General features: G+C 39.5%; 1 protein-coding gene and 1 pseudogene across 1 annotated transcript; both read right to left on the bottom strand.

Annotated features, from left to right (window-relative positions):
• Window positions 1-1,051: 1,051 nt before the first annotated feature.
• On the bottom strand, window positions 1,052-6,941 carry LOC133028843 (uncharacterized; annotated as a pseudogene).
• A 4,057-nt stretch (window positions 6,942-10,998) lies between these two features.
• Window positions 10,999-13,077, bottom strand: LOC133028842 (uncharacterized). The gene is made up of 5 exons (XM_061095872.1): window positions 13,019-13,077; window positions 12,221-12,910; window positions 11,534-11,647; window positions 11,215-11,258; window positions 10,999-11,118 (listed from the first exon to the last, which is right to left on the bottom strand). The coding sequence occupies exons 1-5, from the start codon at window positions 13,074-13,076 to the stop codon at window positions 10,999-11,001; spliced, it is 1,026 nt and encodes a 341-aa protein (XP_060951855.1). The 5' UTR covers window position 13,077.
• Window positions 13,078-13,163: the final 86 nt, after the last annotated feature.

The raw sequence follows: 13,163 nt of genomic DNA, 5'->3' as shown, positions 1-13,163 counted from the left end.
CCTCTGTTGACCTGTTGGGGAATTTAATATTCAAAGCAACATAATGGAGGTCGTCTGCATCTCGGTAACCCTGGGTCCAACACACACATAGAGACGAATTAGGATATTGGTCTGAACAGTAAAAGGAAGTTTGAATGGCCATTAATGGATCATTGAGTTAAGTGTCACCTCTGGATTTGTTGTGGGGGAGCTGATGACTCTCTATATAAATCCCACCAAAGGTTCTGTTATTCAGAAGTTATATTTAGTGAATGTATATACATATATGTATGTTCCTGACCAGACTTTATATACAGTCTAATGTCATAATGTGTATAAGCCTGTAGCAAATGGCCCCGCCCCTTTAGCACATAACATATTGGTTGGTACACACAATGATAGTAAGTCACACAAACCTTACTAAAGCAATGTGAGGTTGTGTTAACACTTCTGGCCACAAGTAAATTGTAAAAAAACTGCTTGTATTTGACTCTTGGTCACCATGTTTCCAACAGATAGCTGTGGTCTGTGAATAATGAAAGCTCTGCTTCATGAGAAAGCTCACGCTTCAGCAGGATGTACGTCGTCCACTGTTACCTGCAATACTTTGAATGCAGAGACACAGTAGAAATGAGTCATGCACACACAAATAAAATCAAACTTGTTTTATTTAGATGATAGCAAACGGAAGCTTTACATGTTTCACATGAAGGTAAAAATCTAATTTACAGGACTGTTCTGATGTCAGTAAAGACATAATGTGGGGATTAAACACAGAGACAAATACAGAAGGTGTCCAGCTCTACTGCCTCACACTCAAGTACACACATTCACTCCAGGTATCATCCCTCTGTCCTCTGGATCTGTTCATCTGTATCTCCCTGTGAGCAATGTAGCAGGGGTCGTCTTCATTCTGCTTGTCCTGTGCATGAGAAACAGTCAGTCATGTTGTTGGCCATGACAGACAATGTGCACAAGTGTGTGAACAGTAACACAACAGCTCATCTTTACCTTTGCATTTATTTTGGAGGATGGAGCATGGGGATCTGAAAAGACAGAATGACTTTAAATGTCATATAGTGATCACTGGGATCATGAGGAACAGATAGTAGCATTTACCTGTAACCCTCATCATGCATATTGAGAAAGCCAGTACAACGCTCAGCAGGGTGGTTAATGCCGAGGTCGCACTCAAGAAAACCACCAGCCAGTCCACCTCATCTGCAGAGAGCCAGAGGACAGGAGACGTCACACACTTTTAACCTGAGGAGTAATGATCACTATTCATCACGTGAGACTCACCATCAAACTCCAGCTTGGTCCCGTCTCCAAACACAATGTGTCCACATGCAGCGACATCACAGTAGTAGGTCCCAGCTTGAGAACGGTGAGCAGGACACTGGTGTTGTATCGGTCAGCGTTGGGGACAACGTGACTCTACGCTGCTCCTACGACAGTCAGGTGTTGATGCATTTCTCCTGGTACAGACAAACCTTAGGATTCAGACCGGAGCTCCTGTCTAGTGTTAACAAACATGATGAGCCGTCTAAAGTCTTCCACTGGTTGGAGGAGAATCCTCGTTTCTCTGTGCAGAGGGAGGAAGGGAAGAATCATTTACACATCTCTGACGTCCAACTCTCAGATTCGGCTTCGTACTTCTGCGGAGGCTCGCACTCCAACATGTTGGATTTTGGAGAGGGGGTCTTTTTAAGTGTCAGAGGTTGGTGGGGGCTTTTACATTCCTTCCCATGTCATTGGTCGTTAGATATTATAATTATTAATTTATCACTGGAAGTATCATCTTGATTGCTAGTGTTCAAATCGTAGTTGTTTTCCTGGCATTATTCAAGAGCATGGTCTTACAGTTTGAGAGCAGTGCTTCTGTACACACATGACTCACCTGCTCTCAGATTTCTCCTCTTCACTCTGATTTTTTGGTGCAACAAGTCGCTCACAATTGCAGATTGTTCGAAAAGTTTTAGGCAGTTCGAAATATGATGTGCATGTACTGTTCATACGGTTTATAGTCAGCATTTATTCTTATTAAATTTTCTCAATTACTAATATAAAATACTCAATTGTCACAAATACAGGTAATTTAGGAACCAGACTCCAGGAACACGAGGATATTGTCCAGGGGCCTGTATCTGAGACCGTTCCCCAAGGAGGCTCTGTGACTCTCAACTGTACAGTTCTCACCAGGACCTGCGATGGAGAACACAATGTTTACTGGTTCAGACACGGATCTCGCCAGGCCATCCTTCACACACACGGTGATCAGTGTGAACGCATCTCTGTACCGGGGTCTCCCTCACACAGCTGTTCATACCACCTGCAGAGGACCAACCTCAGGGCCTCTGACGCCGGGACCAACTACTGCGCTGTGGCCTCCTGTGGCGAGATACTGTTCGGCAGCGGAAGAGAGCTGCTGGTCCCAGACGACCAAACGGCACAGATGAGATCCTTGGTTTGGCTCTCCATCATTAGAACTGGGATTCTCTTGCTCTGTCTCACTGTTTGTCTCTTGGTTTACTTCACAAACGCCTCAGTTCGTCCTTAAAGCTCTGACTTCAACAGGTTATTTCAACTTAAAGGTTCAGTGTGTAAGATTGGGGGGAAAGGGATCTATTGGCAGAGAGTGAATATAAAATAATCCTACTGATATTTTCACTTGTGTGTTTCATCTGAATTGTACAAATTGTTATTTTCTTTATCCTAGAATTGGCCTTTACATTCAAATACTTTGAATCCTATCAGGAGTGGGTCCTCTCTACGGAGGCCGCCATGTTTTAACTGTAGCCCAGACAGGACAAACTAAACATTTTTTGAGTTTTTAGAACTGAAACTACCACAGGTTCTCTTTCATGTTTGGAAGGGGAGGGTGAGGTGAGGGGTATCCATCTGCAATATGCGACTTCACCAGTAGATATCACTAAATTCTACACACTGAACCTTTAATGCTTCTGTCACAGTTCAAAAAAATCACAGGCAAAATGTGAAATGTTAGATTCATTATTTGTTTTTTGCCATTTGACACTCTCCTTAATAAAACTGTGAAGTTATTTTCATGCTTGTTTTAAACATGCTTTTTGATTAAGCTTGTTATTGCTTTTTACACAAATATAAAAATATAGACATGTACATGTGTATATAGCAAAGAAAAATAAATAAATTGGAAAAAGCAACAAAAAAAACCACAACAGGGGTTATCATTTATTGCGACACCTGATGTTGATTTACTGAGCAAACAAAATCACCTGATACAGAAATCAGGGATGGGAGATGGGTGATGCTGTACCTATCAAATCCAATAATTCATGGCTCTTCAATAAGTCTTTGCAATCTCGTGGCACATTGAATAAAGTTGTAGTTTGCATTACTATAACAAAATTTCCGTGTAGTATGAAGTATAATATTTAATTGTAACATTTTCTGATACATCACAATATGTCAAAGTGGTTTAGCAAGAATAAAAAAACTGAAGTTTAAGACATTTTTCATTCATTTATTTCCATCTGTGACAACAACTGATTGGGTGAAGGCAACATCTCCTTGAAAAGAGAAAACAAACAGTTTAATCAGAATTTATAAACATATTTCTTCCCCACAGGGAGTCACATCACAAGTAGAAGCTTCAAGCAGCATCGTGCATGAGGCTCCTCAGGTGGTCGTCCCTGTTCTCTGTTTCAGCCACGTGACGCCACGCTGCATGAGGCTCCTCAGGTGGTCGTCCCTGTTCTCTGTTTCAGCCACGTGACGCCACGCTGCTTCACAGCGATCAATGTGAGCTGATCACTTCTTCAAACCCCACTGGAGAAACCAAACATGAGAAAACCCAGGTGACATCATCAGGGTGGAGAAGACATTCTGCATGCACATGACGCAGAAAAACTGACGTTTGATTAGAGTTATAAAGTTGTTGAAATTTGCCTTTAAATGGATTAAGGATTGTTAACCCTCCCTCGCGGTGCAGTGAACAAACCAACCTCAAGCTACTGATCTGGGGACATCCTGTTTCAAACCGCAGAGACACAAACAAACGAGAGGGTCTGAGAACTTTTCTCTTGTTACCTCTTACACCTTGTGACAGAAAGTTGAATTATCCACCTACGTAGAATTCTCTTTGGCCTTTCATGTGCACATATCGTACACTAGTGCAGTGCCCGTTCTAAACATGTGTGTTTAGAGTGAGCTGTTCGCTTGTGATGCAATGAAGCTGATGTGCATCCATGATCAAGCGGATTGTGTTTCCAATTTTACAGTCAGTGTGAATAGTAGTTTGAATTTGCTGTATTATTGTCACCTGTGTGATTGATTCATAAGTTTGAATTATTTACTTTCCTGGTTATTTCGTCAACTTTTCAAAATAAAAGCTTTGTAATTCAGCTCAGTATAAAACATTACAGCAACCGAAATAAACGCTGTACTTAAAAAAAAAAAAAAAGGACAAATTACCAAACAGGAACTGATTACATGAATGTTGTTGCAATGATGCAAAAAAGCTCCTGTCATGGGTCATACTACATAATAGTTATCAGTCGTATAAAAATAAAATAACAGTATTAGCAGTGACATAAATTGGGTTATTTGCAAACTTATAGAACAAATACAGTCTGGTTGTTCTCCCTCTCTTGTCGGTTTCATCTTTTTACGTTGTGTTACGTATGATGTGCTCGATATTCACTGATAGCTACACAACAGAGGAATCATCTTTTCTGTGCTGTTGTCCATACTTCCCTCTGTGCTGTTGTCCATACTTTCTCCTCTGATTATTACATTTCATTGCAAACTCTTTCAGTTTGCTCTGTTCGGGCTATGTCTTTCCCTTCGTTGCACAAAGCATTTGTTGTAAAGATATCTTTGTTTAACACTTAAGTCTTCCTGTGTTCGAAAGACAGGACGTCATTTTCCACCAGCGGAAACCTGCTCACAGTCACAGTGCTGTCACCTTATCCACCACAGAGAGTCAGAGCAAAAGCCAAACACTGAGAAGTGGCCAGTTTAAAGGCTGCACCGTCCGTTTATGTTTTCGGTTAGAGGAAGGTATAGATCAGAGGGGACTTTTGAGCATGATCTGTTTTTGTTTTTTTTAGCACTGCACACCTATATTGAGGCTTTGAGATATGCATCTCTGAGATTCCTGAGGCCCCCAACGTCCTCACTTCAGAAAGGTGGAGTTAGTATCAAATGACCCCGCCTCATTACAGATAACACTTTTGGTTGGTGCACAAGGTTGTGTTAACACTTCTGGCCACAAGTAAATTACAAAAAACTGCTTGTATGTGACATGTGGTAACCATGTTCCCAACAGATAGCTGTGGTCTGTGAATAATGAAAGCTCGGCTTCATGAGAAAGCTCAGGCTTCAGCAGGATGCACGTCGTCCACTGTTACCTGCACTACTTTGAATGCACAGACACAAAAGAAATGATTCATGCACACACAAAATAAAATTAAACTTGTTTTATTTAGATGATAGCAAGCTGAAGCTTCACATGTTGCACACGGAGGTAAAAATCTACTTTGCAGGACTGTTCTGATGTCAGTAAAGACATAATGTGGTGATTAAACACAGAAACAAACACAGAAGGTGTCCAGCTCTACTGCCTCACACTCAAGTACACACATTCACTCCAGGTATCATCCCTCTGTTCTTTGGATCTGTTCATCTGTATCTCCCTGTGAGCAATGTAGCAGGGGTCGTCTTCATTCTGCTCATCCTGTGCATGAGAAACAGTCAGTCATGTTGTTGGCCATGACAGACAATGTGCACAAGTGTTTGAACAGTAACACAACAGCTCATCTTTACCTTTGCATTCATTTTGGAGGATGGAGCATAGGGATCTGAAAAGACAGAGTGGCTTTATAATGTCATATAATGATCACTGGGATCATGAGGAACAGATAGTAGCATTTACCTGTAACCCTCATCATGCATATTGAGAAAGCCAGTACAACACTCAGCAGGGTGGTGAATGCTGAAGTCACACTCAAGAAAACCACCAGCCAGTCCACCTCATATGCAGAGAGCCAGAGGACAGGAGACATTACTGAGCTTACCACCACTATTTAACAAATGTCACAATCTTGGCTAAAATTCTTGTTACCTTCAAAGTCCACTTTGGTGCCGTCTCCAAACACAATGTGTCCACATGCAGCGACAGCACAGTAGTAGGTCCCAGCATGAGAACGGTTCAGTCTCTCCATTGACAAGTTGTAGACACAGGTGTGTGTCTGTGTGTCTGGTTTCCTCTCACACTGATCGTTCCTGTCTCCGTGGGTGTAAATGAGTCCTGGCTGAGGCTCTTCAGAGCTATTGAACCAGTAAACACTGTGTTCTCCATCACAGGTCCCAGTGTGAACTGTACAGCTGAGAGTCACAGAGCCTCCTGGCTGGATGCTCTCAGACTGATGCACCACAGCCTGGATGTTAGACCCTGAACCTTTGACACTGACAGTCACGCCCTCCGTAAACTCATACACATATCTATTATCCTTAAAACAGAAGTAAGTAGCTGAGTCTGAAAGCTGCAGATCTGAGATATTTAGGTGACTCGCATTACCAATAGTTTTCACAGTGAAGCGTGGATTGTCCATGAATTAATTCGGTAACCAAGTATTTTCTGAAATTCTGTACGTCTTTGAGATAATTCGAAGTTTCTGTCCTAGTGTGTGTTTGTACCAATAAATGGTTTTGTCATCCCCCTCATAGAAACACTTCAAAGTCAAGTTGTCTCCAACATCAGCTGATGTAAATCCACTTTCTTCATGAGACAAGGTAAATTGGTGCATCTGAACTGAAGAGAAAAACGCAAAAAGCAATAATTATTTTAATGTTATGTGACGGAAATGAAATCGTAATCAGCATCAGGACTGACTGAATATTTAAAAAACACACAACTCACCCATTTTCCCCAAGAAGAAACATGTCAGATAGAGAACAAACTTCGGAGATGTCTTCATGTTGAAATCGTCGTGTTGAATTACAAAAAGCCCGACACTTTCTCCTCTCTTCAGAGTAAAGACCTGTTTTGATTGGCCAGCAGGGCAACACTGATCACATGATCACTGCTCCCTTTGATGTGAATCTTTTTTCTTTAAAAAGAATCACATGGTGAGAGACATCTGAAGCAGTTAGAGTACATAATATTACTGCTACTACAATTGATTAATATAGCACCTTTCAAAGCACAGTTACAAGGTGCTTTACCAATTAAAAGTGAAGAAATAAGGTTAAACAATGGAAAACATTTAAAATAAAACATAGGAGCACAAATATAAGTATATAGAAGTTACAGATTAAGATAAATAGTGAAAATCAGAGAGAGATTAAAATATATTAATAGAAGTTAGAGGTGAAGTCATACCCCAAAAACTAAGTCAGCACATCTATAAAATGTATCATTAACAATCTTCCGATGGAGATCCATCTGACAAATTGCGGGGGGCTCTAACAGAAAAGACCTGATCCCCTTTGGTGCTCCAGCCGGGAATGTGGAATGGTTATGAGGGCCTTTGCCGTGAACCTCAGGTTACAACAGGGACCACATGGTATCAAAAAGTCTGAAGTCAACAATAAAATCATGGAATAAATTCCAAAATGTACTACTCTACAATTTAGGCAAAGAAGAGAAGTGATGAAAACATCCTGGATCAGCCCCTTTCGTCCAGATCTGCACCTCAATTGAATGGGTTGTGTCTTGGCCCATGTCCTGTCCTTCTTCCAAGCATTCAAGCAGCCAAGACAGGGGTGAAAACATAACCTCCTTTGTGGAGGTAACTATTCTATTATAAGAGTAACAGTACAAGTGTATCAAAGAAAAAATGTGGAATATGGCCAAAATGGCCACTAAATGCAAAATAGCAGGCTTCCTGTTGTGTTTTTCCAATTGCACCAAGAGACTTTTTTGTTTGTCTGGTCATGATACACCTGTATATCGATTTTTGTGAAGATAGGTCAATGGGAACACCTTCCGGGGGTCTCGGGCTGTCTCGGGGGGCACCGTTGAGTCATTTTGCGACGCCCATTGAAAATTCCTTCAGAATACGTAAATTTTCACCACTTTCTAACTTTCTGCAAATTTTGGTAAGAAGTTGAGCATGTTAAAGCCCTCAAAAAGCCAATTCATTTGCCTGAATAATAATAATAATAATAATAATAATAATCCTTACAATTTCAATAGGGTCTCACCAGACACCTTTGATGTCTGTGCTCGGGCCCTAATAATAATAATAATAATAATAATAATAATAATCCTTACAATTTCAATAGGGCCTCTCACCATTCGGTGCTCGGGCCCTAATAATAATAATAATAATAATTATAACTTTAATGAAATCTGAGATGGTGTAATAATATCATAACTTATAATAATAATTAAAGCCCTCAAAAAGCCAATTCATTTGCCTGAATAATAATAATAATAATAATAAATTTTCACCACTTTAATAAAATTTTTAGGGCTGCAAAGCAGCACTGGGTGGGCCCGAGCACATCCATTTTGAAGCGTTGCATGCTTTTTGTCTGAAAAAACAAAAATAACCAGTTCTGAGAGAGAGAGAGACGTAACCTTTGCAAGACATAAAGTTTCCTTTGATCTAGGAAGACTGAAATCAAAGGATTCATGGTCCATGTATGTCCGCGTTACAGAACATCATGTTTTAATGGCGTGTAATCAAACTTTGACGCCACGCCACGGTCACACTGTGTGATTAAAAAAAAATCCGTCAGTCAGTTTTTATCTCCATCTTGTCGTGATGACACTCATCTCAATTTGAAGTTGATCCGATGAAAACCCTGGTACAAGTGTATCAAAGAAAAAATGTGGAATATGGCAAAAATGGCCACTAAATGCAAAATAGCAGGCTTCCTGTTGTGTTTTTCCAATTGCACCAAGAGACTTTTTTGTTTGTCTGGTCATGATACACCTGTATATCGATTTTTGTGAAGATAGGTCAATGGGAACACCTTCCGGGGGTCTCGGGCTGTCTCGGGGGGCACCGTTGAGCCATTTTGCGACGCCCATTGAAAATTCCTTCAGAATATGTAAATTTTCACCACTTTCTAACTTTCTGCAAATTTTGGTAAGAAGTTGAGCATGTTAAAGCCCTCAAAAAGCCAATTCATTTGCCTGAATAATAATAATAATAATAATGAATAATAATAATAATAATCCTTACAATTTCAATAGGGTCTCACCAGACACCTTTGATGTCTGTGCTCGGGCCCTAATAAACACTGCTTGATGAGAGCATTGGTGATTCTGTTTTTTTTTGTCCACTTCTGTTCATTTCATTGCTTTTCACTTGAAGTAGTCTGCTGGGGTGTAGTGAAGACCCTGCAGAGACTTCCTGTTTGAAAGCGCTCAGACAAAGAGAGCAGACGGTCTTTTGACCACACGGAGGCTAAATACAGATCCTCACATGTCAGGTACCAAATTGTTAAACAAGTTGGGCTTAAGTTCAAGAAGTATCTTCTTTATTTAGTGGGAGTGGAAAATATAGCAACTGACAACATCAAATCAATTAGTCTTTTTCAAAATCTTTAATTTGTTTTGCATAGAGAAGTTTCTGTCCTGGTGTTTGTTTTTACCAATACATATTTTAGTAATCCCTCTGATAGAAACACTGGAAAGTCAAGTTGTCTCCAACATCAGCTGATATGAATCCACTGTCTTGATGAGACAAAATAACATGATGCATCTGAACCAAAGAGAAAAAGGAGAAAAGCAAAATAACTGGTATAAGGTTATGTAACAGAAATGAAATCGCTTTTGGCCTGGATTTGGCTCCATATGTTTACACAGTGCGTCTTCTTCTGTTTTTTTCCCCACACATATACCTGCTTTGCCCATTTGCTCTGTTTTCTGCATCCTGAAAACATGGAACCCTGACACAACTTAATCAGCATATGGAAAAGTTTGTATGACAATACGAGGGAAACATCAAACTGTTTAAGTTTTTTTATTTCAAGTTTTTGCAAATATAGCAAAACAATGTAACGTATTCCCATTAAAACAACTAAATTATACACAATATAAGCACATATGTAAATATAATACACAGGTAAAAGCAGACAAGCATTGAAACAAAAAGGAAACAAAGGAGGGGACATTTTTCATATCATGACCTACTGACGCCTCTGACCACTGTTGTACCTGCATGGCCTCCACTGGAGCCAGTTCACATGTAGCAGTGAATTCCCACGGGCAATCAGATCATTAGAAACTTAAGCTCTTAAAGGATATAGGGTTAGTTATTTAACGATGCTTCTAGGAAACAGTGAAACCGATATCAATGAATTAATTTCATACTTATTATAGGTACGAGTCATGAAAGTAAAGAAGAATGTATCATCTGTTCAAACCATCTACCATTGAAGCCATTGGTAGTTGACTATGACAAACACAAGACAACAATCGACTTTATATGTGTATGTGTGTGTCTGAACATGTGTTACAGAGAAGAAGTGAGAAGCTGTGTATGTGTGTGTGAAACTTAAGAGCATGAAGGGGGAGACCTAAGTATCCAAATGTTGCCGCAACATATTAAAGAGAACGACACGCCACATTTAACAAAGAATTTATTCACAAAACCAAAGCTTAAACAAATGTTATATTAATATGAGAGATTATGGAGGCCTGACAAAAACAGAAAACATGGGACCATAATTTGAGGGTGTTAACATATTTAGGTCCCTGCTATATGAGAAATACCCTTCATTTGACTTTCATTACAAGAAGTTTAATCATTGTTTTCCATGTGTCATCGTCAAAGTGTCCTTCCATCGAAGTACAACAGCAACTGAACAAACATTGCCCCCCCCACACACACACATTGTCTAAGCATAAAAGTGTTATTACATCATGAGTTGTTTTTAATTATTTATCACACCATAAAAGCCACATTTATAATTAGAAAAATGATTAAAAAGTATTACAAACAAGAATCATGCTCCACCTCTAAAGAAAGACTGAGAAATCCATCATCTCAAACATCGACTGTTCTAAAAAACACAATGCTACAGTTTAACACTTGAGTACACACATTCATCGTTTGTATTGTCCCTCTGTCGTCTTGATTTGCTGGCCAAGTTCACATTTACTGCAGCGTAATGGAGGTCATCTGCATGTTGGTTGCCCTGGAAACAACATATAAGTACCTCAAGATGGCTCCTGATTAAAACAACTTTATTATCATCAAATATAAATTTCAAACTTAAAAAGACTGTATTTACCTCTGCATTTGTTGTGGAGGGAGATGATGGTTGTGTACGAGACTCTGGTTATGAAACACAGACAAATACAAATACTTAGTCACTCTTGTGTTCACATATGTTCTGTTAGGTGCCTTTACCTCTTAACCTGGGTTTACTTCTTAATTAGTCTTGTGTTGTACATGTTGAATTGAGGTGTTTGCGTCTCCTAATACACTTTTAACACTTAGTTTTAACTTTAATTCATGATTCATGGATTTATTTCTCATATATTTTAAGGTGTCCTTATCTAGAAAGGGTCAGTGAAATAAAATCGTATTATTATTAGATGAGTGGTTACCTGAACATCTCCAGCATCTTCTCTTGTTTATCTTGTACAGTAACACAGCCAGCAAAAGGCTGATGGTGAATCCAAAAGCTCCACTCAGGAAATACCCCAGCCAGTTCACTTCATCTGCAACAGGAGAAGCTCTAATAATTATCTCTCTTCTTTTTTGAGATTCATTTAACTTTGCAAGACAAGAGACAAGAAATTGACAGAACAAAACAAATAGGACAAGAACAGTGAAAACAGGACAGTTAACAAAACGGAATGACAAGCAGTGTGTGTGAGTGTGTATATTCTATATGAAAAGAAAAAAATATTATTAATAATTATAATAAAAATACTAATAATCTTAGACAAATAATAATGAGAACCCTTTTAAAATATTCTCATTATAAAGAATTATCTCATCGATACAATAATAATTAGAGTAAGAATAATATAATCTTGGAGAAAAAATAAAGAAGAACTTAATACTACTAACTACTAATACTTAATACATTTTTATGTAGTCTTGGTGCACACCTCCACCGTCCACTGGTGGTTAAGCTCTATTGGGTCACCGTCAGTGGGGACATTCAGACAGGACCAACTGGGTTACTGTTTTAATTTAGTTTTGGATCAGTTTTTTACCTAAGTCCCGTCTCTTTCTATGTAACTGTCACTATTCATTAATTGAGACAGTCTCTGGTAGCGACTCACCATCAAACTCCAGATTGGTCCCGTCTCCAAACACAATGTGTCCACATGCAGCGACAGCACAGTAAAAGGTCCCAGCATGAGAATGGTTCAGTCTCTCCATTGACAAGTTGTAGACACAGGTGTGTGTCTGTGTGTCGGGTTTCCTCTCACACTGATCGTTCCTGTCTCCGTGGGTGTAAATGAGTCCTGTCTGAGTTTCTTCAGAGTTCATGAACCAGTAAACACTGTGTTTTCTATCACAGGTCCCAGTGTGAACTGTACAGCTGAGAGTCACAGAGCCTCCTGGCTGGATGGTCTCAGACTGATACACCAGAGCCTGGATGTTAGACCCTGAACCTTTCACACTTACAGTGACGCCCTCCATAAACTCAAAGACGGATGAATTCAGCTGTAAACAGTAGTAAGTAGCTGAGTCTGAAAGCTGCAGATCTGAGATATTTAGGTGACTCACAAAATAATTAGATTCCACAGTGAAGTGTCGATTGTCCATGACATCATTCCGTAACCAAATATCTTTTAAAAGTCTGTACGTCTTTGAGATAATTCGAGGTTTCTGCCCTAGTGTCTGTTTGTACCAATACATGTTTTTGTCATCCCCCTCATAGAAACACTTCAAAGTCAAGTTGTCTCCAACATCAGCTGATATGAATCCACTGTCTTGATGAGACAAGATAAAGTGATGCATCTGAACTGAAAAGAAAAAGGAGAAAAGCTAAATAACAGTTAATGTTATGTGACAGAAATGAAATTGTAATCAGCACCAGGACTGACTGAATGTTTAAAAAACACACAACTCACCCATTTTCCCCAAGAAGAAACATGTCAGGTAGAGAACGAACTTCGGAGATGTCTTCATGTTGAAATCGTCGTGTTGAATGACAAACAGCCCGACACTTTCTCCTCTCTTCAGAGTAAAGACTTGTGTTGATTGGCCAGCAGGGCA

Source organism: Limanda limanda, chromosome 22 (genome assembly GCF_963576545.1).
Source record: "Limanda limanda chromosome 22, fLimLim1.1, whole genome shotgun sequence".
In the NCBI taxonomy this organism is placed as follows: Eukaryota; Metazoa; Chordata; class Actinopteri; order Pleuronectiformes; family Pleuronectidae; genus Limanda; species Limanda limanda.
The sequence above is the reverse complement of the archived record's forward strand: the minus strand, read 5'-3'. Positions and strand labels throughout refer to the sequence as shown.

What these genes read in the sequence shown, in the direction of transcription:
- LOC133028842 (XM_061095872.1), bottom strand. Translation starts at nt 13,076, where the DNA reads ATGAAGACATCTCCGAAGTTCGTTCTCTACCTGACATGTTTCTTCTTG. An exon ending in TTTCTTCTTGGGGAAAATGG is followed by an intron (nt 12,911 to 13,018) that starts GTGAGTTGTGTG and finishes TTTTCTTTTCAG; the next exon opens with TTCAGATGCATCACTTTATC. An exon ending in GACCAATCTGGAGTTTGATG is followed by an intron (nt 11,648 to 12,220) that starts GTGAGTCGCTAC and finishes CTCCTGTTGCAG; the next exon opens with ATGAAGTGAACTGGCTGGGG.